This window comes from Apteryx mantelli, chromosome 19 (assembly GCF_036417845.1).
Source record: "Apteryx mantelli isolate bAptMan1 chromosome 19, bAptMan1.hap1, whole genome shotgun sequence".
In the NCBI taxonomy this organism is placed as follows: domain Eukaryota; kingdom Metazoa; phylum Chordata; class Aves; order Apterygiformes; family Apterygidae; genus Apteryx; species Apteryx mantelli.
This window is the reverse complement of record NC_089996.1, coordinates 4443859-4467435: the sequence shown is the minus strand read 5'-3', so window position 1 is coordinate 4467435 and position 23577 is coordinate 4443859. Positions and strand designations below refer to the sequence as shown.

Here is a 23577-nt window from a genome sequence, read left to right as displayed (position 1 = left end):
ACAATGGAGTCAGTCCTCAGCACAACCAGCAGCGCCACTCAAACACTACTTGGGCGCTTTAAAATAAAACTTACGGGCGGGTATTTAAAAAGTGAGGTATCTACAGAATTTAAACACTGCCAGAGTTTGGGAGCAGCTAATTTCAGTCCTCGAAAGCGCTTCAGCGCCTAATTCTTCCTAGATCCTTATAGTGAATGTTGTGTTTAGTTTTGACTCCTTTTATAGAAAGCCTCTGAAAACTGGACGAGTCTGAGACTCCCATCCATCAATTACTACACAGCAGATGCAAAACTCGTTAAGAAAAATCAAATTATTTTAATACTGTTTAGTTAAGCGGCAATTGCTACATTACACAAATCCATAATGCTTTTTAGACACTGCTTTGTATAGCACTGGCCTGGGACTCTTCTGAATCTAATGATAATGTATTTTTATACCTTCCAAGTGCTGAGCGCGTAGGGAGCAATAGCAACTACTGGCCCCAGGGGGTTTGGCCCAGCATCCCTAGCAGTTAAGTGCAATGCTTTCAAAAAGAAACTTGGCATGGGGAATGTTCCCCAGCACCAGCCAGGAGGGACTGGATTTGTCCTGCAATATCCCCAGCGCAGGAAGATGAGGAGCCCTTTCGCCAACTGCCAAGACCACCCGATTTTCCTGGAGGAGCTGAGGGCCGGCCCATGGGTCCGCCGTGCCAAGACCATGCTGGAGGAAGGGGCGTTCAGTGGGGTGGATCAGCCCACGCGCGATTCTGCAAAGCCCCAGTGCACGTGTTGACCATCCAGCGAGGTCACCAGCTCCCGACGCTGGGCTGCAGAGGAGCTCACGCGCTTGATTAAATCCTGCTGCCTTCGGCACGCGCTTCCAGGCTTTGCTGCGAGGCCGGCACAGGTTGCCTACACGTTCATGGGATGCCCAGGCGATGGCTGGGGGCTGAACGCAGCCCCAAGTGCAACCAAACCCAACCTGGTGAGGCTACCGCGGCCTCCGCAGCTGTCAATGAATGCAACCGCGGCCATCGCTTGGTAAAATATATTTTTATTTGTTCATACAAATAGTATGAATTATCAGAATTTCATTTTCCTAGAAACATCTTTCTCTGTGTAAAATTAATTTGTGTTTTACATACCACAAAATACTTGATTTACAATTTCTTTTCAGATTTTGGGGGCGGGGGGTTGTGGCTTTTTTTGCTTTTAGGTTTTATTTTGTTTTGAGGGGGCTTTTTTTGTTTTTTACAAATTGGCTATTCTCTAGTACCATGTTACAGACAACACATCACTAATATCCATACTGCACTTCGGAATACAGGACTGAATGAAACTCAGCCATAAATTAATGTTACAATGTGAAAAAAGAACTTCTACTCACACCCCCAAGCTTAACTTAAAAAAAAAAAAGGTATATATATATATATATATATTTTTTTTTAAATGATGACAATAGCATTGACTCCAGTATTAGCAAGCCAGATGTAGACCATGGGGTATTCACCTTTACTGTCGTATTGGTTAGGTAAGGCCTTTCTATTAAATGAAGTCTAGTAGTCTAGTACAGACTTCGTTACAAACGATATTGAGCCAGGGCTAACAATTTGCTTAAGGTTAGAAGAGTTATTATTCACTCTCAGTACTTCTACTCTCCAACAAAGATTGCTTCATGAGGGCACTTTGCAGCGAGGCTCGATTACACAAATCAAGCCCCCAGTCTGCTGCGTTTCACGGAGCTGAGGAAGGCATCAGGACATTAAAAAGTTGTTTCCAAGAAAGCAAGAGGGAAAAGATATGGGACGCTAAATCTTCCGGCATTAAAAAACAGGCAGGCACGCGCACACGCACTCCGAAGGGAACCAAACGGAAATGAAGCCACGGCAAAGCAATAAATCCCAGAGGCTCTTGCCGCTCGGCCAGCGAAGCCGCTTTGGGGAAGTGGCGTAGTCGAGTTTGGGAGCTTGCCCCGGAGCACATGGAGACGAGCTTCGTTCCACCCATTGCATAAGCCAGCTAGTAGGAAGACCGAGGATCTGAGACCCAAAAATCATTCTTTTCCACCAGGTTCTGGTTTCCCAAAGGAAGTATTTTTTTTTTCTCACCCCCCACCCCCAACCCATTCCCCTCAATCACTCAACGCTAGCAGGGTGCTTGTGATAAAACGGACACACCTGTGTATTTATCACCTCGCCCTGGCAGCAGGGAACAGAGCAGGGGGTCCTGGCTTGAGCAAAAACCAGAGACTCCAAACATGCATAGATCCAACACCACTCAAGGGTTTCATCTGAACAGGGCAGCACAGGACTCCTGTGTGCTGCCTACCAGCCTGCCTTGCCCTTTTGCTACACTTGCATTTTTTTGTGTGGTCACTTTTGTGACTTCTGAAAGGGGGACTGCGTTGATCCAAAGCGGCACTTCTGTTGCTAGAAATGACTTGGGGCAAAAAAGAGAGGATTTGCTAGAACTTGCCTTTCCATGGGAGCAGGAGACATTCTGAGGCAATCCCCCAGGGGGAATTTGTATCTTGCTCCTGCCGGCTTTGCTACAGGGCTCAGTCCTGACACAAGGCATCCTCCCTTTCCTTAGCTGAAATGGCTCCAAAGAGCCTTTTCATCACGAAATAGCCACAGCAGACAGCTGTAAGGGGCAGGCAAGAGCAAGGAGGCTGTTAAAGTAAATGAAACAGCTGGGAAACACCACTGACTACACCCTACCGCAGCTGGGCACGGCTCAGCAATGTGCTGTTCAAAGGCTTTCTCTATGGGCTACTGCAGGGAGAGGTGCAGGGCACCTAATTTATCCAGGCAACACATATAAAGCTAGAGTATCGGCACCTGCTGGTGCATTTGCTGTTTCAAGTTTTACTACATTGCACACCTTATGCAAGGGCTCAGATGGTAACACCATGAGATTTACTTAGCACGCTCCAAGCTGGTGTCAGTACATCATCTCAGGTGTCCCTGCACACTGTAAGTTAGGTGCGCGCCTATAGCATGTTGCATCTAAATTCTGAGTTGGATTAAAGGTTTTAAAAGCCCACATTCATGCCATAGTTGCACAATGACAACACGGCCCTGCTTCTATTAGAAGCTCAAGGAGCAAATCGTTTCTGATGTTACCTCATTCCATCTCTCAGGGGTGGCACTGCTACAAGAAGTGCCTTCCTTGGGATAGGGAAAGGGGTCAAAATCCCAACTGGGGCCTGAGACACAGCAAGTGGAAATCTTAATCCAGCGTGTCCTGATGCCTCAAAGCGTTCAACCCCACCTGAGGGATGGGTTTTTAGGTTACTGCACCGTGGTCGGCCCGCTCCTGTCTCTGAAGGCTCAGGTTCCTGGGCTGCGCAGCTGCCACCCCAGCGCTCTCGTGTGCCGCTCCTGAGCCCAAGTGTAACCTCCACTTCCCCCTGCTTTCCTACAGAGCCATCTCTGTTGGAAAAGCAGCATCTCCTCCTGGTGCTGAGCAAACATTGCTCCAGGGAGAGACCACAGACAAGGTGTTCAACCAAAACATGACCGAAGCCAAGACCACTAACAGGGACAAGGCTGAGGTCCCCCATTCTCCTTTCATCTGCTTCGGCTCCCAAGGTGCTGGAGGTGCAGCCAACTGCGTTGTGTCCTCTGCGATCTTCTGCTGATGGGGACAGCCACGAGCAGCCACTTCGGGTTTTGCAAACAGCTCCGTGGCTCTGGTGGTGTCTTTGGTGCATGCAAACAGGTTCCTCTCTCTGCATTGCCGGTTTAGCCTTTTCCCAGTGGGGCTGTGTGTGCGCAAGCGCTCCTAGGGGTGACGTTTAAGAGTCATTCAGACCAGCACTGAAAATGCCACATATTATATATATATATTTTTTACATTTGTCCTGCAGTAAAGATTTAAAATGCATAGAAAGATAGCGGGAAAGAGCCTCCTTGGCAAAAGGCAAGAAGGAAACGTACACTGAGGAGACAGCTCTCCCCATGCAACAGTCTCTCAACCTCCCCACTTCTCCTTTAGAAAAAGAGAACGTTATCCGTACAGCAGGGGCTCGGGATACGGAAGCCAGCAGAAGACAACCAGGTCAGTAGGAGCTGTATGGCTTGGGGGTCCCTACGCTTTATATCCACTGGGAAAACAAGCAGCTCTTCAGCAGAGGTATCCAGTTGGACGGAGATGCACAGACTCCCTCCCCACCCGCCTCAGCTCCTCCGTAGCCCACAAACCCCCCTGCCAGGGCCGCGGGATCTGTCAGGAAAGCTGCGGGACGAGGGAGCACAACACCCGAGCAGAGACTGGGACACCGTAATAGGGAAAGCAAGTGTTTATAAAGGCCAGATACCCGTAACAAAAATAAATTTGTGCTTTCCCTCCTGCCCCACCCTCACCTTTTTTTTGTTTTTTAAATACAAATTTTTGTTTAGGAAAAAATGGAAGCACCATCTGTTACAAACCAAACCAAAAAGAGGAGAAGACAGGGAAAAAAAAAAAGGAGAGACATATTAGAATTAAACACCGTGGAATGTTAAACAGGTTATGGGCTACCGTTCTAGCCAGTGCGGTTAGGCAGCTTAGTGAATTAATTGCTTAGGAATTAAAAATAAATTATTATAAAATAGATTTCTGTACATTTTACATACATATATATCTCTTTATATACGCAAACCGTGCTGGGCAAGTAATTACAGAGGACTTTCCCACGCCAGCCTCAGTCCCAGCCGAAGTCCTGCCCCGTCATCTGGTAGAACTTCATGTTGAAAGGCCGGTAGAAGTCCCGCAGTCTTTGCACCACCTCTTGGTCTATGTCGGGGTGGGTCCTGCCTTTCGTCTTCCCCAGGCAGTGGGGTTTGCTGCTGCCTTCTGCCTTCTTCAGGCACGGGAAACCCTTGGTTTTGTTGAAGTAGAAGTGTTTGTCCGTGATGATCCTCTTGAGGCCCAGAAAGTCCTGGACCCTGCCCAGCTCCCCCGCAGGGTCACTGATCAGCCTCTCCCCGCTGACAAAGAGGATCTGCCCGATGGGGAAGTACAGGAGCCAGTTCTCCAAGTGCTTGGCGTAGATGCCAATCTGGATAGCGCTCCATGAGGTGTCGATCAGGCCCGTAGTCCTGTTTTTGAAGGTCAGGCTCTCAAAGGTGGGGATATCGGGCTTCTTGGAGAGCGTCTGGGTGTAGTCCGATATGGCTCTGGTCACGGGGTCCCGCACGACCACGATGAGCTTTGTGCCCTTAGACATGGAGGAGATGCGGGCCGGAGCCTCCTTGGTGACAAAGTAGCTGGGAGTCTTCTCCATGGTGATCTGCCCCTCAAGGGTCCTGGGCATGAGGTCCCTGTCAGACAAAACACACACACACACACACACACACACACACACACACACACTGGTTAGAAGGGCAGGGAACAGGGAAGGAAAAATGCATATATACATAAATATATATACCCAGACACAGATGCACAAGAACTTTCCTCCCTAAAATGCCTACACAGGTCATTTAGCCCATACAGATAAATCCAATTTCCAATGATTTAGGGATTAGGGGGGATTATTATTAAAGGCCACTGCATTAGAAATCCAGCTCAGTAATCCCCCAGTTATTCATGAGTGGATTTTCTGTAGCATGGCTAGCTGTACTGCACCAGCCCTATATGAATCAGGATGAGTCCAGAGCTGCATTTTGCGTGGACCTGGGCCAGGTGGCTTTCCAGGCTCAGCCCAACACCAGTGCGGGAGAGTGGAGATCCCTCAGCCCCAGCCCACTTTCCTGCATTGCCCGGAGGTTTGTTTTCGCCAGGGTAACGAGAGGACCCGCGTAATGCAAAGGCATTTCAGGTTCACGGAGCACATGTGCATCTTAGCACGACCCAGCATCCAGCTAGGATGACCTATCTCCATACAGAACGCAACATCAGCTCAAGAGTGGGGCTTACCCTTAAAAATACACCCTTGAAACCTAAATCCTTGAGCAATTCCACCCTATTCCCCTGGCTCTTGGGTGGAAACTAGAGGGATCGTAGGAATGACGGAAGTGGTTTGAAGGAGAAAGAATGATTTTCTTTTTCCTAACATTCACTAAGCAGGCCTAAATATTTTAGATCATTTGCCAATACTTTCCCTTTATAATCCGACGGGACTCATTAGCACCGGGCTGCGAGACAGTTAAAAAGAGACGAGAGGGGAGTCTGCCGCAAAATTAAAGCTATAAAACTTGATTAAGTTTTCAAAACAGCACAGAGAAATGACCAACTAGTGTGTGATCCGCAAGCTTTAAACAGCATTTACCTCGGACGTATTATACTGCACACAGAGAAGCTATTCGTTCCCAGAAGCCATTCTCTTCCCTTACTGTTTTAATGCTTCTATGGCACTGCTCACAGTAGGCCCTTTGCAACCCCAAAAGCCACCAATGACTTGTATTAAATCCAATGGTTGCCCCAATGAAGAAGCCAAAGGGAAAAAAACTGACCCGTCCGATCTGAGGCCAAATAATCGGAAAACCAGAAACGAATAGCTTGATTGAATTAAAAATCACAGTGTGCCTATGCAATTTGGTCAGTAGCTATTTATGCACCTGCTGTAACAGTATTTTACTCCATCGTCACCTGGCATTCACCTTACTGCAACGGGTTTACTGGCACCGACACCTCTATCCTCCACACTGCGGTGAGGCAAGCTCAGGTCCAGCCCAGAAAGCCCCTTCTGCACCAGCCCACCAGGTCCCCATGGCAAATCTGTGCAGGTCACTGGGAGAGGCGGCAGGGCAACCCACTGACGGGAATGCCCAGTCGTGGCTGATGGGGATATCAGCTTGTGGAAACCTCCACGAGGGGTAATCCTCCAGCCACAGTTTCAAGGTCAGGCATGCCGAGTTTCACACGTTACACACAGTGCCAGATAAAACGGTCTACTGGACTCGTGGGACAAGTGACCTTCTGGAAGTCAGAAGCCAGCTCGTGCCAAAAAATAGTAACCAAAATAAAACTCTGATTAATCTTTTGCCTCTCTGGCTACCTCTGCAAACCCCTAATGGCAGCACAGAACAGAGCCAGTCAATAACGCTCAGAGAGTGACTCTTAAATCTAACGTGAGCTGATGCGGATTTCGACAGACTACTCATTAAGTGGTGTCTCTTTTTATGGCCACATTAAATCTGAGTTCTACATCCTGCGCTGGCCACCGACTGGTTTCCAGCTTGATTTAAGAGGCCAGTTTCGACCCATGAAGTCCTTAATGGCCTGGGACCTGCCTAGAGAGGAAACTGCTTTCCAAGATGTGCTCGGCATGGCAGTGCTGGCAGACAGACATACTGAAGCCCTCCATGGCAGTCAGTCTGTCAGGTATGGGGGCCCAGACCGTGAGACTGACTTTTCCTCCAGGGCTACCAAAGCCAGTATTTATTAGTCTCCAGGGAATGATGCAAGACTTATTTTTTTTCTCCTTGCACAAGAGAGACACTGAGTAGGGCTGGGCCACTGAGCCGTGTGAAACACGGGAAGAAATTGCTGGGGTGGAGATGCTGAATCAGTTGATCTGGTTTGGGAAACAGTGGCTCTTAATTAGCATTTCAACGAACATAGGTGAGTGCACCAGTCCACTCCGTAGAAGTGGAGAAAAACAAGGAGCAACTCTTTGTCCACTTCTTTGAATGAAGATCCACCAGCCTCACCTCAGTGGCCTCATGGTCCAGTCAGCATCTGAACCCACTCTCTTGACTTGTTGCTGAGTTCATCTAACCCGTCTCATTTCCAATACAAGTTGAGGGCACTCAGTTCTGTGCAGGTTTAGACCCTTAATTTGGTATTTTTGCAGAGGACCCAAATGGGTCCTCTGTGCCATGCTCCCTTCACTGCACCATCCTTGGCATTTTACAGATGGGTTTCTTTAACTAGGAACTTCTCCGCTGATGAAGGCAAAGCACATTGACACTGCTACCACAGTCTGCCTTGGTCAGCAGAGACTAAAATGGGCAGGGACAGAAATGGGGTCTCCAACCCAAGAATGAGAACTGAATCAATCAAAACCTGCCTTCCAGACCCTAGCTCTAACACTCTCCTTCCTTCATTGCACCCAGACAGATGCCAGGCACAGCCCAAGACTAAGACCCTCAAGATAGTCTCAGACTCTGCCTTGTTTAAAAAGTGGCTGCATAAAAGCCAGACAACAGCAAGTGAAGACAAATATTGTGGTCCACGGATATGGCTTGAATCTCTGACAACATCACATCCAGGAAAGCAAAGCTCAGGCCTGCGCACAGCAAGGATCTTTCCCATAATTTGCATAATCTCCCAGGGAGGCTTCATCCGTAATACTGGCAGCAGGAGACAACAGAGCCTCAGGGACAGGAGTAACTGGTAAGTAAGTTTGCTGCTCTGAACTCACATAGGTGAAGACGCCACCAAGAACAGTTTATTCCCATTCAAACCACAACTGGAAAAGGGCAAACTGACCCACATATAGCACTACAACTACAATGCAACACTCCAGACGGAAGTGTTGATGGAAGCAGGACCAGACATCTGGTCCTGAGGCTCCAAGACAGCAAAGGCTCCACTAAACCACAGACACTGCAGAGCAGGAGCAAAGGAGCCATAATGGCCAGAGCAGCTGTAGACACAGTGTGCTGGCAGGAGGTAACCCTTTTGGGCGAACGGAGGGAGGGTCAGCAGAAACCCACATGAACCACAGCCCCGTGGCAGGTGGACAGAGCCGCTAATACTCTCCACAGTTCATCACTGGGGCAGCTCGTGACAGTTATGGCATCCTTTATTTCCATGGTGGCTTCACAGACACTGGAGACCTGGGCAGCTTCTGCCCTCTGTTTGGTGCAAGATAAGAACCGCAGAGGTGCATCCACCACTGTTGGCAGTATAGGAGTAGAAAAGGAGATCAAAAGAGGAACTAGCCTATGGGAAACAGGGAATTCAGCCTTCATATGAAAGCAGCCACACCAGTCTGGACGGGGGCTAGACGGAGACACAACAGAGGGCTGTAGTGGGTACTCAGGTGGAAAATAAAGATAGTATGAAAAACTTGGCAAGCAATCCATCGTCTTGTTATCCCTCTGCCTCCTGGCAATCTGGAATTCAAAGACCTCTGGAGCCAGCAGTTTCATCCAAATCATCATATTTAATATTGACTATGAAGTGTCTGATCTTTTCAAGCCCATGAATACTCCTGGCCTTGAGAACATCCCACAGCAGAGTCCCAGCACTGAAGCGCTGCCTTTACTCGTCCTTTGAACCCCTGTCCCTGCTCAGGGAAGGGTTAAGGCACCTGCTTTAGGAGCATTGAAGAGGAAAAGCCAAGATGATGAACACCAGCAGACTCCGGCATCTCTCATCCCCCCCCCCCTCCCCCCGAGCTCAGTGGGCAAAGCACTGGTGGATCTCAGTGCAGCTCCGCCGACCCCGGTGGAGCCGCAGCCTTGTGTCAGCGGGGGACCTGCCCCCAAAAGTGCCCGGGGACGAGTCTCAGCAGGATGAGGGAGCTGCTGCGTGAGCACAGCTATGAATTTTCCCCAGGCGGAGAGCAGAGCCCCTAACTCTGAGCTATTAACATGTCAAGAGAGACAGAGGAAAAGCTTTTTCTTTAATGAATATTTCCTCAGTGAAGCCTGCATCCTTCGCAGGCGAAGTGATAGGCTTAGCCTAAAGATGGATTGGCCTACTTTACCTATTAACCACTTAGACTAATGTAATAAAGGCTCTCTTTATTCAAACAGCCCTAATCCCCAGCCCTGTGCTGGAATAAGAAGGGATGCTAAAACGAACTTCACCAGGCTGCTCTTTGGAGGGGCACTGGGAGGGGATTTTTTTTTTTTTTTTTTAATCACAAACTTCTCTAATGCAAAAAACGGACCCGGCGCGAGATAAATTTACAAAGTCAGAATGACAGGTGGCCACACGGTAATCCAATCCTGCAGCCTAATGCCCTTTGTGGCAGCTTTTGTCTGCACAGAGGGACTCGCAGCTAATCTGCTGACACTTTGCAATAAAGAATATGGAGCGGGGCTATTGCCAGGGCTGGGAGGTGGGGGACGTGGGGGGCTTTACAAACTGGTGAGCTGTTGCTCATTTGTAACGAGCTGGCAGGTACGAGAGACCTCGAGGACAGCCTGGCTAACCAGCCATGCAGCTGGAGCTTGGCAGGACCGGTGGGGAAACCCAACTGGGAACCCGGCGGGAGGACGGCCAAGGGCAAGGACGTGCATTCGCCCGCTCTGCTGCGCTGCGCCCACGCACGCACCCTGCCCCAGGGAGCATTGCTGGGCATCCACTGCCCACGCAGCCCAGTGAATCACATCCCATACCAAAGCCCTGATGGATCTCCCTGCCAAGAGGCCAACCGGCAAACACACCCGTAACCCCGTGGCAAAACCCCCTTTGCGCTGAACACGGCAGTCGTGACCATTTTATCTCCAGGGATGCCTGGGAAGAGCTTTCGTTCCCTCCACGCACCCTCCCTTGCTTCCTGTTATTCACAAACACCAGTCACCCACCGGGCTAAATCCGACTGGGGATTTAAGGTGTCTAAAGCCTCTACCGTGATGCTGACTCATCCCAGGGTGGCTGCAGACCCAGCTGCCCCCGGCTGTCTGCCCAGCCCTGAGGTTACCGTCATGCTGCGAACCACAGCCATGCAAAAGTCCAGGCACCGGGAGCTCCAGCGGCTCCTGCTCCCAGAGCCATTGCCTCCAGCGCAGGGATGGCCAGGGACAGCAATCCCTCCCGCGGGGATGGGGACGGCTTGGGAACTGGAGTCCAAGCACCAAGGCAGATGAGGAATTGTCCGTCCTGGGGAGGATTTCTTGCTGAATATATCCTTTGCACTACCCTGAAAGGGACCAGGAGCAGAAGCTACCAAACACCCGGGCAGTAACAGCCCTTTTGGAGATATTCAGATGTTGTGTTAAGCGAGAAGCAGGGAGCTCAGCCCCGAACCTCTCCAGTGCCAGAAACCTCCCTGGCACGGGACCTGCCCGCTTAACACACCATGCACAGCACCGCTGCAGGAGTGAGATCTTGAACTGATAGCTGCTGTCGAGGCAAAACAAGCCAGGAGGCAGAGAGAAGGGTGCAAAACCTCCCCGTGCCCTGGCGTGCTGAAGCCCCACGTTGCTGCAGCACCGGTGAGTGCCGAAATCAGAGCGTCTCCTGTGCGGCAGCGACGGCATGCTCCAGGCTCAATCCCCTCCGTCTTGCGGCCGCTACCCAGCGGCTGGATTCGCCCTCTGGCCATCCCACATAAGCTGTCTCAGCTTCCTCTGCAAGGATGACAAAACTTTGCTCCTAGAGGGAGAAGGATGAGGTAAGGATAGTTGTGTATAGGGGATTCTGCAAATAAGAGAAGTGTCGTTATTGCTAGGATGAAACATCTCAGTGTCCATCAACATCTTCACAGCCTACCAGGCTGGAGGCAAAGCCCAGTTCTCTCCCAAGGAGCAAGAACATAGGGGAAAGGGGGAAAAAGCAAGTCAAACTATTTTAGATTTCAGCCATATTCATGCCAAGTTCAGGCCTGTAATCCAGAATCACTTGCTTTTCTGCACAACAGTGCACACTCAGAGCATCTGACCAATTTCAGGCCAGTTTCTACCCAAATTCCTGACCATTGTTTCAGGAAGACAAGAAGTGCTCTCTTTCCATAAAACTGATATTTGGAAACCTGGCAGTTCCTGGGGAAAGTACCCCAAAATCCTAACAACAGGCAGTCTAACAAACCACATCATAGATTAGATTCAAAACTTATGGAGAGAAGGTGAACAGAAATGAAAAAAGCTAAATAAATAAATTTAGACCAAGTGAGCTAATTCCAGTGATCTTGAAAAAGAGCTGGAGACACTGAGAAAAGGGTGCGTATAGGGGGGGGTGATAGCTCCATCACCGGCACCGAGCAGCTTTGCCTTCCACCTTGTCCACCCTGCCGGGGTGATAACCACTTGTTCCCAGTCTCTGAGACAGCATGTTGCTGACAGCAAGCAGGAAAAATTTACAGCGGCTATCAAAGCAGCCAAGGGCCAGATTAAAAACGCCGCCTTGCAGTCGGGCCTGATAGCAAGTGAGAGCTCCGAAAGGAATAAGGTCTGGGAAGCAAAAACGCAGTCCAAGATAAGAGCTTTATACAACCTCTTGTCTTGAAAATACTGTATTAGAGCCCTGTTTGAAGCATCTTTTCTGCACGCAGGCTCCGCGCCGGCTCCCCCCAAGAGCTCAGCATCAGCCACTCAGCTCCCACACCGGCTGCAAGCAGATGGTTCCCGGTGCAAGGCGCCTCCCAAATTCACACTTGCTTCTGCGGGAGCCGACAGCACTCAGCACCTTGCAAGATGCCAGCCTCCGCCGCCAGCTCAGCACAGCGGCATCAGGTGGAAAAGCCTGGAGTCAAGCAGAAGCCGCGGCGCTCGATCTGCTCTGACCCCAGCCAGCCCTCCTTAACGCGGAGCTGACCCGTTGCACCAGTCCCAACGTGCTCAACAACTGGAGAATCCGCCTATTCCCAGCTTTCCCGGGATGTGGGGGTCTTAGAGAGGATTTTGAAGGGCTTCAGCCCCCATCTTCTTCCTGCGGGGTATTACCGTACCCAGACCACATTCACTGGAGTTCACAACCAGCTTTCAACTGGCTTTATGGAGCTTAAATTAGGCACTGTTATCTCCATTATCACTAGGGAGCAGAACTCCTTCATATTTGTTATGACAAGCCAAAAGCCAAAACAAGCTAGATTACTACAAAGGCCTTTAAAATCCACAGCAAATTTTGCAAAAGACTTTAAAATCACCAAAAGGAGTCCCAGTCCTTCCCAGCACCCACCAGCAGAAGGGGGGTCTCTGTTAGAAATACCGCACGGTTTAGCCAGCCGCTCAAAAGCTGGACATTTTAACAGTGGCTCTTCCTTCCAGCTTGATAATAAAATGATCAAATCCCAGAAATACTATTTTAAAGCAAGACTCTGACAAGCCCAGGGAAAGAACGTTAAAGTAATAAAGCGTTTTAATTACATCCCGGAGTCTGCCATCAGCATCAAGGTCAACAGGCTTTGAAATTACCACTTGGCTCTGATTCTGCTTTCTCATGGCAGCAGATCCGGGTGGGGGCAGCAGAAAGATGAAGGAGGAGGAAGAAAGGGAGAGAGAGGAGGCAATACCAAATTCCTGTTTTGGGGCAGGAGCACTCACAGGCTGATTATTTCACACCTCAGGTTTTTCTTACCATAATCTCGCCTCGCTTGGGCTGCCCTCGTCTCTTGACGTCGCACCAAGGACCTGTACGGTAGCACCATGGCCTCTCCCCATTTTATTAGCCGGGAGCGAGGGCGACATGTGCGCCTTTGCCTCAAGCGGGAACCCCTCGTTTGGGCTGGCAAATTATACAACAATAAAATGGAACGGCTGTGAACCAGCCTCGGCCTTTTTGAAACGGGTGTAACTCTATCCGGTGCCGTCAAACACTTGCCATGACATTTACACAAAACAGATGATGGGAATTAATGAACTTCAGGGGTGAGGAAGAGGGAGATGGAAAGGAGGAGGGAAAAGGGGAAAAATAATTGGGCCTGAGAGTCACCTTCTCCTCACCCGCCTCTCCCCCTGCCCCCAGGTCTCTGCCAGCTCCCCTTCACCTGTCGGGGAGTTTGGGGATTAGCGGGCGGATGGAGGGAGAGGAGGGTAATAGCGTGTGAAGGCTCCCCATCACGAAGCTGCTCCGGGGCTTTGATGCAGCTGGAGAGCTGGCACCCAAGTCTCCACGGGAGGCACGGCCCCACGCTGCGCTGGTGCCCCGCGGGAACGGGGCTCACTCCTCAGCCGGGGACGGGCAGCAGGGTCTGATCTACATTCCTTTGAAGTGGATGGAAAAATCCCATCAAAGGCTGGGGAGCGAGGGGAGACACGGAGCCCTGGCAGATGGTCCTTTTGCCTCCCGCGGCCTCCCCGCTAAGACCCAATCCACGCATGCAAACCTGGCTCGCACCAAACCGCCCAGGCAAATCAATGCAAAGCAGTGCCCCAAGCGGGCACGACGCGCCACTGTAGTCATTAGCTATTTGGAAAGACTTTATCCACTCCCCAAAATCGCTGCGTTCGGTGAGATCAGACCTAAGCACTGCCCCAGCAAGCCAGCGCAGGCGGTCGGATCCTCCCCACTTTGCAGGCGAAAGGAACGGAGGCAGCTTGCCCAGGCGCAAAAACACAGCTGAGAAGACCCAGCCAGCATCTCAGGCTCACGTCCAACCACCTAAGCACACCACCGGGGCGGTGCGTGGTCACAAGACTTTCAGCGTTAGTAGCTGCCTGAGCTCCTGACCCGGACCATGCTGCATGTGACCACAGGCTGCAGAGGACCTGGGCCATGCACAAACGAGGCCTGTTGCCTCCAAGGCACCAACCTCTCCTCCGTCCAGCAAAACGCTGCCCTGCGACTGGCCCAGCAGTGCCACAGCTCCAAACTCCACCACTCTTGGAATGAAAGCAGCCAAGCAAGAACCCCACTGTAGACAGGCCCTGAAAATGAAGCAGTCCTCATTGCACACTTTTCCTCAAGCCACACAGCTAGGTTAAAACTCCTGCTCTCTGCCTTCCTTCATTGCTCCAAAGACAAGGGATCACCCCCAGTAGGAGGTGAAAGGCAGGACTTCCAAGGAAACCAGGTTGATCAAAGGCTGGTATCTAAGCAGGCCTCAGCTACGCGTCCACCTTCCCCTTTCTGGGGGAGGCAATCTGTCCGCAGCTTCCTGCCGTGAAGGGGACATCAGTGCTGGATGGATGAGATGGGAGGGAAGGGGGTGGCACTACTAAAAATGGGCTTCCAAAAAACAAAAAGAAACAGCGGCGAAGCGACACAGCTGGAAACGCTGCCTGCCTCCAGGGCTGGCAAGAGATGGGAAGGAGAAAAGCTTACGGCCATTGAATCAGGTGCCACCAGCAGCTTTCTCCTGGCAGTTCGTTCCGTCCTAGGAAGGCAAATCAGTTTTATGTGCAGAACCGGTCTCCGGCGCAAAGGTTTCCTCCAGACACCCGCTCCCGCCCCCGCGTGCCGAGGCACCGAGCCACATTGCTTTCAGGGCTGACCCAAATGCAAGCCAAAAAACACTTCCCTCCCAAATACCTCCCCCACCTCGCGGCTTTAAGTGGCATAATTAGAAGTGCAGACTCACAACCAAGATAATGACATGTTATCCCTCGTAGGGCTGCAGCCTAGTATAACTAAGTGCCATATATGGTGCATTGTATAACTACAGCCTATAGGGCAGGGAATAACTTACAGCAGCAGAAACACTTGAAACACTTGAAAGCAGAAATACAACTTCTCAAAGCCTCCCTTGCGGCCAACAGGCAACACAAGCAGCCGTCACTCCCAAGACATGGTAGAAGCAAAGTCACAAACTCATTCTCTGAGGTCCGGAAGCACCTGGATAGGGCAGTTCACCTTCTCGCTGGAGATCTGGAAGCTTTTGTTGGGAACCTCTGGGAGGAAGGTCTCAAAGGGTTGGGGATCAGCCTGAAAAGCTTGGGAGAAACAGACCCTACTTGCAGATGTTCCTAAGAACGCAACCTCAGGCGGCAACCCTTCCCTTCTGCCTGGTGGCCAGCTAACCAGCTACTTCAAGTTTGACAAGGACAAGCTCTGGTGGCAGACAGTTCAGAGCTGTTTTGCAGACTTTTCCCAGCAGGAAATATATATAACCTTAAAAAAACAAATAAACAGAAAAGCCTTTTGTTCCCTGGGGTCACCGTTCACAACCGCCCTCTACATCAGGTACTTGCACTGGGGCAGAGGCCAGAGCTGCTCCCTGGTCAGGCTGAGCCTTCCTCTAGCCCAGATCTGTGTGTCTAATCCTGTCCGTAAGAGGACCAGGGCAGAGCAAGAACCGGGCAAGCAGTACTTCCCCTTCCCCCTCCACTCTCCCAGCCTTCAACTAAATTCAGCTCAGGGACTTTCCTGGGCCTGACGCAATTTGTCTATCTAGTAACCCTCAACAGATCTCTCTCTACCAACCTTTTGTCCAGGTTCCTCTTGACCCCATGTAAACTTTCTGCATGCACACCCTGCCCTCATTCCTCTCCTTGTGTGTCGCGCACCAGCTTCATGCAACAGCCCCGTTCTTGCACCAAGACACCAATCAGCCCATCCAAGCCCACTATCTCCAGCCCAGCTCACACATTGCAGACTACCGCATCTGCCCCCAAGACGGCTCTTTGCTAAGTTGAGGACTCCTCACACAGAAGCTATTGCAGCCCTACAGAGCAAACCCAAAACGATGCCACTGTCATCAGGTGGCACTTGTGCACCAACCGAACACGTGCTGCAGAGACCTGGGGCTTTCCTCTGGCTCGAGAGGGGAAAATTCCCAATTATTTCTTCCCCTCTTCCCCCCAAAACAGCCTGAGAAGCTAAAACTGCTCAGTGAGCGTTCCCTCCTCCTTTGCCAGAGCCGGGCGAGAGGTTCATCAACTCCGTCAGTTCATTATATAGGCCCTCCTCTTTATGTAAACACTGAAGCCTCTTTCTATCCCCCGTCCTACTTAAAAGCTCTGAACTTCCACTAAATAATGATCTTCACTCGGGGCAGGATGGGGGGGAGAAGAGGGGGCAGCGCTTTACATATCAAAGGGCTGCTTTGGAGGGATTTACAATAATTTCAGATGAAGTGGTAAATATTCTATTCACTTCGGTTCGTCGCCAGTAGTAATTATAATCCTATTAGCAAGGTCCTAAGCAAGTGATTGCATTATCATCCAGTGAACATCTATGTGGATTTTTTTTTTTTTTTGGGGGGGGGAAGCATAAGCAAGTAAAGAAGTAAAAGCAACAAAAGACGCAATGGCCAGCACCTCCCTTCCCCCAGAAGGATTTGGTCTCTATTGTCCTACTGCTTCAATAGTGCTTCGCTCTGAAAGTAAGAGCTTTTGAGGGCAGTAAGGGGGTGGGGCCCAAATGAGCATCTTATTCCTTTCGGTCAGCCCCCCGTTTCCTTTCATGCCCTGCGAGATCCCCCTCGCCGGGGACCCTCGCGGGCAACAAAGAGCGCGAGGCGAGTTCCTGTTCCCGGCAGGTCCGAGGGGTGGCCAGCGGTGACACTTCGATTAAAAGCTAATTGCTGTTTCTGGATGAGTTCTTTAGAATATCGCTCAGCCTTCCCGGGCTTTTAGCGCCCACTGGTCAAGTCATGTGAGATTACTCTAATCTGTCTCCATTTCCAATAAATAAATAAATAAATAAAGACAGTTTTTGTCTAAAAGAAGAGTGGGGAGGGAGTAGTTCTGTGAAACTCATGATTTGGGGGTGGGGGGACCCTAAACCCAGCAGGAAACATGACGGAGCTAACTAGCAAACTAGGACCAAAGACTTTTTTCCAGCAGATCCCAGGCACAACTGTCTCAGCCGAGCTGTGTGTCTTACTCCTGCCTGATGTCGCCTCTTAGTACGGCCTGTTGAAGCGTTTAACAACTTATCCCTGCACCTGTGCCCCAATCGCACCAGTATAATCTTCCCTCTCTTATGGCACCTCACGGACACCAAAATTAGCCCTCACCAACTCCACCAAAAGGCTTTTCACCCCAGAGCACAGCTAGCTCAGTTCTGCTCAGTTCATCTATGGACAGAAGTCCACAGGTGACACTGGACTTTGGAGTCACACTGGTGCAGGTCTGGGACAAGACAAGATCACCATGATGGTATCCAAGAATTTATTGCAAAGCAGTAGGAACATTTTTCTCTGTAAATTAAATGGAAAACAGTCTGAAAAGCAGGGGGGGGGGATTTTAGGCATCTGCAGAGATTGAGAGCTCACAGCTCACTCAGGGGGAAAGATAAATTGTCAGGATTGCCTCTGCCTGGCTTCTGGCTCTTACACTATCATAACCAGAAGGACCAGCCATTTCTCTTTCCTCACAAATTTATAGCCTTGAGTTAACGCTCTGTTTCTAAGCTTCTGCTAAGTAAAGATTTGGTAGATCTACTTATGCATTCATAGAAACAAGGAGCTCTGCTCTTGTAGTCTAGTGCAAAGACAGCATCCCTTTGGCACCAGGGACATTACTTCTTGAATGTAACACTACTTTCGTAGCACAGATGTATTCCCATCCAAAAGAGGCAGAGGAACAGAGTCAAAGTCTTGAGTTATCAGCTAAACTGCAGTAACAGGAAAAAAGGCAAAAACCAAAGTGGGGCTTTTGCAGGCTTTTGCTAGCTCAGCTTAAGCAAAGGAAACCCAGCATGGAAGAGGTTTAAAAACAGATCAGCAAATCAGAGCTGGTGGGAAATCCAGCCCCCAGCACTGGTAAGTGAAGGCAATGAAAGTGGCCACTGCAGAGGAGAACAAAGGGTCAGTACTGCTGTCACTTGGGTTCGCCCTAGTCACTAGACCCCTCTGATCTTGGGCGGGGGGGGTGTGTGTGTGTGTGGCTTCAGCTCTGGGCTATTTTACACAGCTGTGCCATGGGAGTACCCTAACTCAAAGAGGAAAGATGTTGTCTTGGGCTGGCACCCTCACAGCACTCCGTGAAGGCAGGGATGTGCTGCCTGGGACCCCTCGTGCGGTAAAGGACTTTATACTTCACTTGGGGTGCTTGTAGCCCCATCGCAGTAAGAGGCCATGCAGCAGATGGCTGTACCAAGTCGGCCATGTCCAAGCAGTACTGGCACCTCGGAGGGGCATGAGCAATATTCACACTGCAGACTTCTCCCAGAGGCTCTTCCCTCTTGCCCATTCCTTTCTCCCTCATGATGGACTGAACCAGACAAAGTCTGCACAAAGCTGAAGCTCCCCACCAAAAGATGCAGCCTTCGCATGTAATCCAGCTCCTCTGTACTCTTCCTCAGAGCCTGCAGTGGAAATAACGGCTGTCAGGAAATGGTCTGAGTTATCCCAAAAGATCTCAGGTTACGGAGGCTGTGAGTAGGAAGGGCTACAGCTCTTCATGGGGCAACCTCTCACACACCAGCGAGGAGCCCAGTAGAAGGCAGGGCTGCCGCCAAGGCTCAGCTTAACGCCAAGAGGGGAGCATTGGGCAGCAGCCTGCTATGGCCTCTGGTGGTATTCATCCTTCAGCAGCGCACACACAAACCAAGCAGAGAGCAGAGCCCTTAGCCCCAAACTGCTGCCACATCCACTGATCTGCTCCCTTAATTTGGAGATGTTGGAAACCCACCAGCACTGCCACTTGCCTGTCTTTCAGAGATCTCTCCTCCTCATAGTCCTTAGGAAGGTACTTCCTTGCTGCAAAGGCATCAATCTCCTAGAGGGTTTAGATGGTTAACTGTCCAGGAAGGACCCCATGGACACGGGGATTTGGGGTACCGGGGGACGTTGTAGCAAGCGTTCAGGTGTGCAGACAGCAGCTCGGCAAGCGTCATCGCAGACTGGCTACAACCTGCTGGCTTCTAGCTGGTGGCCCTGAAGCACCAGGTACTTCAAGAAGCAGCGCACAGCTTGAACATGCGAACCAAGTAACACGGCCACTAATCCAAGCCCCTCGCCTCTCCCATGAGAGCGAAGCTCGTGGAGCTCTGCCTGTTGCTCCCCACGGAGCAGAGCCCCCCCAGCCACATCACAGCGCTCTCCCGGAGGGACATGTCACAGGGCAGGACCCTCTGACCTACCCACTGCACAGGGAGTCCCCGCTGCCTCCTGTCTGGGGAACTGAGCAGACCCAGCAAGTCTGGTGTCTCGTGCCTCCCGCTAGGACATTAGGAGATGTTTCTAACCCAGGAAACCTGTGGGAGTTTATCCCCTCAGCCTCATCCCTAAAGTCCCTGTTGTTCAAGGCCTTTTACAGGACCCCTGGAGGGTCCCTGGAGACAGTCTGGCATTTTTATGTGGTATACTGGTGGCCCAGTGCCCAAGTGAGAAGACTGCATCTCATTTTGGACCCAGTGGGCACGTCTTGTGCGTCTAATGCAGAGGAGACATCACTTTATGCATCCACCAGCCACCCATACAGTAACAAAGCACCAAAGCAGCATTTGTGTAGTCAATGTCGCATTAGCCAGAAGTTTCCCGGAAAATAAGTTTGTTTCAAGCGAAGCAGCCCCTGCCTGGGTCCGTTCCAGGGTGGCAGCCTGCAGGGATCATACAGATGTGGAGTTTTTACACCATACACTTGTAAATCAACTTTCCGGTTAAGTAGAGGTGCACCAGGGACTCCTACATTGCCCCTCTCTAACCACCAGCAGCGCCACCGAGGCATGCAGAGCGAGCTGCTCTCTCGCCTACCGCAGCGGTACCTGCCATGTAAGAGCAGGGACACGCGGGACATGCTTGCACCGACAGGCCAGCTGGCTCCATCCGGGAGTTAATTCCCCCAGCAGGAGAGAGCAAGCTGCTCCCGTGGTGCCCTCAGCTTCACAGCACGGGGACGCAGCCAGTGCTTCTGCACGCCTTCCCTCTCGCCTCGGGCACCGGAGTGGCTGTGACACTGCATTTCACCTGCGCTAATTTTGCTGGGGCAGGGGGGTGGGGGGGAATCCCACACACTAAAGAGTCAACCCCTACCTAGATGTTGCCCAAGTCAACAGCCGCCGAACAAAACAGAGCCAGCAAGATACGGGCAGGACCCTGGTTCCTCGGTTGCCCCGTCCATAAATCACTGCCCCGCTGAGAGGTCTTTTGTGTTTTCCCCGAGCACATAAATTACCGCCCTAATCGGCGTGCCTGTACGGACAGGTAACAAGTCACCCAGATAACGCGGCCTTTTGTTAGGCACCCGCGCGAGCGGCCCAGCGTTTGCACAGGGAGGGCCTTCCTCGCCACCTTGACACGCATTCCTCCTCGTCGAGCCCCACCTTCCCGCGCCGGGGCTTTACGGCCGCGATTAGACAAGCGGTCCCCGATAAGCCCTGGGCAGAAAGGCGCCCCACCTCGAGCGCTTCGGTCGGCGTCCAGCCCCGGCGTTTCAAGCGTCGGGGGCTGCATTCGGCCGAGGCCAGGCCACCCTTCGCTCGCCCAGGCCTTCCTCCCTCCCCCCCCTCCTCTTCCTCTCACAGTCAGGCTCTGTAATTCCCAGTGAAAACAATCTCCTCCTCTCCCCCAACAGAGGAGCAGACCTGCCACCGGGGAGGGGGGATTAAACCCCCCATCGTGCAAGGTTAGGAGCCCTGCAAGGGTCTGGTGCCAGGGCGGCCACCCGAGAGCCCTGCTCCTGCCCCTCTTCCTCACTGCAAGATTGCGAATGAGGGAGGGGAGCTTATCTCCTCCCTTGCTGGATACACCAGGGAGCGAGGTTTTCATCTGCAGAAAAACTCCTTTTTTAATGCGTCAGCACTTTCCCCCAGCACAGAGAGCCCTGGGAGCATCTTCGACTCAGCTGCCGAGCAGGAGTCGGTCTGCCGATACACGCAGAACCGGCTCAGCCCCTCCGCAGCAAGGCAGCTCCCGGCGGTGAGGCCAGGGCTGGCTTGAAACAAGGCTGAGATAGATACAGATATATATATTTGTAAGAGCTGGAGGTCTAATAATGGCTTTAAAAAAACAAGTATGGTCTCCAGGAACCCATCTTCTGCCCTAAAGGGATATCACTGGCCAAAGGTGAGCAAGCACCCTCTCCTGAACAGCAGAGTCCTCTGAATGACAGCTCAGAAAGTGGCTAGCTTCCCATTTTCAGCATCACCCCCCAAAAAAGTAACAACTTTTTTCTGTCCTTTTTGCTCAAAGCTATATATGCCTGCATGTTCCTAGCACAGGCCTAATGATGCTGGCAGGTTTCTGCCAAATCCCAACTGTATTGCTCCAACTGGCTCTTCAGCAACATCCAAAGCAGACATCTAACTTTTTCGCACCAGGGTTCCTCCAGTTTTAAAGATAACTGGATGCTCTCTCTAACTGACAGAGCACAATTTACTCGAGTGGTGCCCGGGACCTGAAGTGATGAACAAGCTGCCAGAAGAAGACCTGCTACATTGGAAGGGACCAACCTGGCGAGCGCACCCTGCCCTTGCATGGCCCAGCTCTTGGGCTCACCTGCTTCCTGCAGTACAGCAAGAATTAACATCAGTAAAGTGCTTTGAGAACCTCACATGAAAGACTTGGCTCTGCCACGAAACCAAGAATTTCTGCCTCAGTGCAGGATCCAGGCAGAGACGTTAGGGAGGGCTTGGCCCCCGTCGCTTGCCAGCTGGCTTTTCATTACCCTGACCAGCCAACAGGATGGTTCAAGAATTTAAAATTGGTTTAGACTTTATTCCAGGCTGATCTATCTAATTCATTTACCCAGGTCTCCTGTCTCCTTCCTAGCATAAGCAGATGTTCCTCGCTAAAGAAGGCTGGAGCCTCCTCTGGGTGCAAGGAAGGGGCTGCGCCGAGCAGGACACAAACCTGTGGTAATCTGGAAACTGGCCTGGCCAGCATGCACCACATGAGGATGAACTATATTTGCCACCCCCTGGAACGAAAAGTCTAGCAAATTAATACACTGTTGATCCTCTTGGTACTGATCCCCAAATGCATTTTATACAAATGGGATTGCTGTCTCGACCCATTCATTAATGGATTTGCGATTTACAGTCATAAAGGAGTGGCCAGTGCACTGGAAATTAAGGGAGCTCCATTGTAAACAGATCAGGTTAATGAGTGAGAACACATTTGCCCAGATCAGGATTCTTTCCCCCAGCAACTCCTATCAGACCAGTATGGCCCTCCTTAGTCTCTCCCCATCCTTTTCACACCCCCCCCCAACAAACATCAAAACCAGAAAATAAAGTTAAATTCCAGAAGAAAGGAATAGTGTACCAGGACTGCTGCCCATTGCTGCAAGAAATCTATGGGTTAGCTGTGCTACTATATCCCAACGTTGGTACCCAGCTCCACGAGGTTGCCAAATTAAGGATAGAGCAGGAGGAAACAAGAACAGCCTTGAGAAGGAGTGAAATTCCCAGGAAGGGAGGGAGACAGGCACCAATTAAGGAAACATGAAGGAGCAGGTCTGCCTGCAGACTCCTCTTCTCCCCCAGTCCTTACATGGGATCATGACTTGGTCATAAACAGTCAACTAAATGCAATCAAGAGCTCTTTAAAGAGCAGACTCAGCTAGTGAAGATGCACTGCTGTAGGTACAACAGATGCAAAGCACTGCTTCTAATTAAAAAGGTATTCATGTAATTAGAGACTTTACGTTGCCATACCAATGATTTGATCTAGCCCAGCACACTCGCTCAGGCTGTATTTAAGAGGGCTGTTCATACTCGCCTTTTATTTCTGACTGCGTGGGTCATCTTTCTTTTAACCTTGCCCACTTCTCCATCAGGCTGTAGCCCATCCTGGTGGCTGCGACAAGTGGGTCTGTGGCCATGGTGACAATTGGAAAGAACCTTGCGGAGCTGAATCAAGCGGGCCAACAGGTGCCTTCAGCATCTGACCCGGCGCAAGGTTTCCGTCGGGAGCAGGTCCATCCCGCTAGCCAGCTCCTGGCCATGCTGCGAAACGGGCGCACAAACCAACCCGGTCCCCCCTTGCCAAGAGCCGATATTCCTTCCAAAGCCTACTACAGGGACAAATTATCCTGTCGTCCCTCAAGCTCCTCTACATAAAGAGCACAGTGGGCTGTGTGCTGAGGCCTTGGAGCACAACCCAAGTGAAATGACTTTTCCCTGAACACTGAGGAGCCTGAATGAGAGCTATTGTTATTCAGAT

At 51.0% G+C, this 23577-nt stretch overlaps 1 protein-coding gene across 1 annotated transcript in view; it reads right to left on the bottom strand.

Annotated features, from left to right (window-relative positions):
- Positions 1-3837: 3837 nt before the first annotated feature.
- Positions 3838-23577, bottom strand: part of LOC106499407 (heparan sulfate glucosamine 3-O-sulfotransferase 3B1) — a 31230-nt gene continuing 11490 nt past the window's right edge. Inside the window, exon 2 of the mRNA XM_067308420.1 lies at positions 3838-5287. Within this exon, the coding sequence (XP_067164521.1) occupies positions 4669-5287 (619 nt within the window). The 3' untranslated portion in view covers positions 3838-4668. The remainder of the gene's footprint in view (positions 5288-23577) is intronic.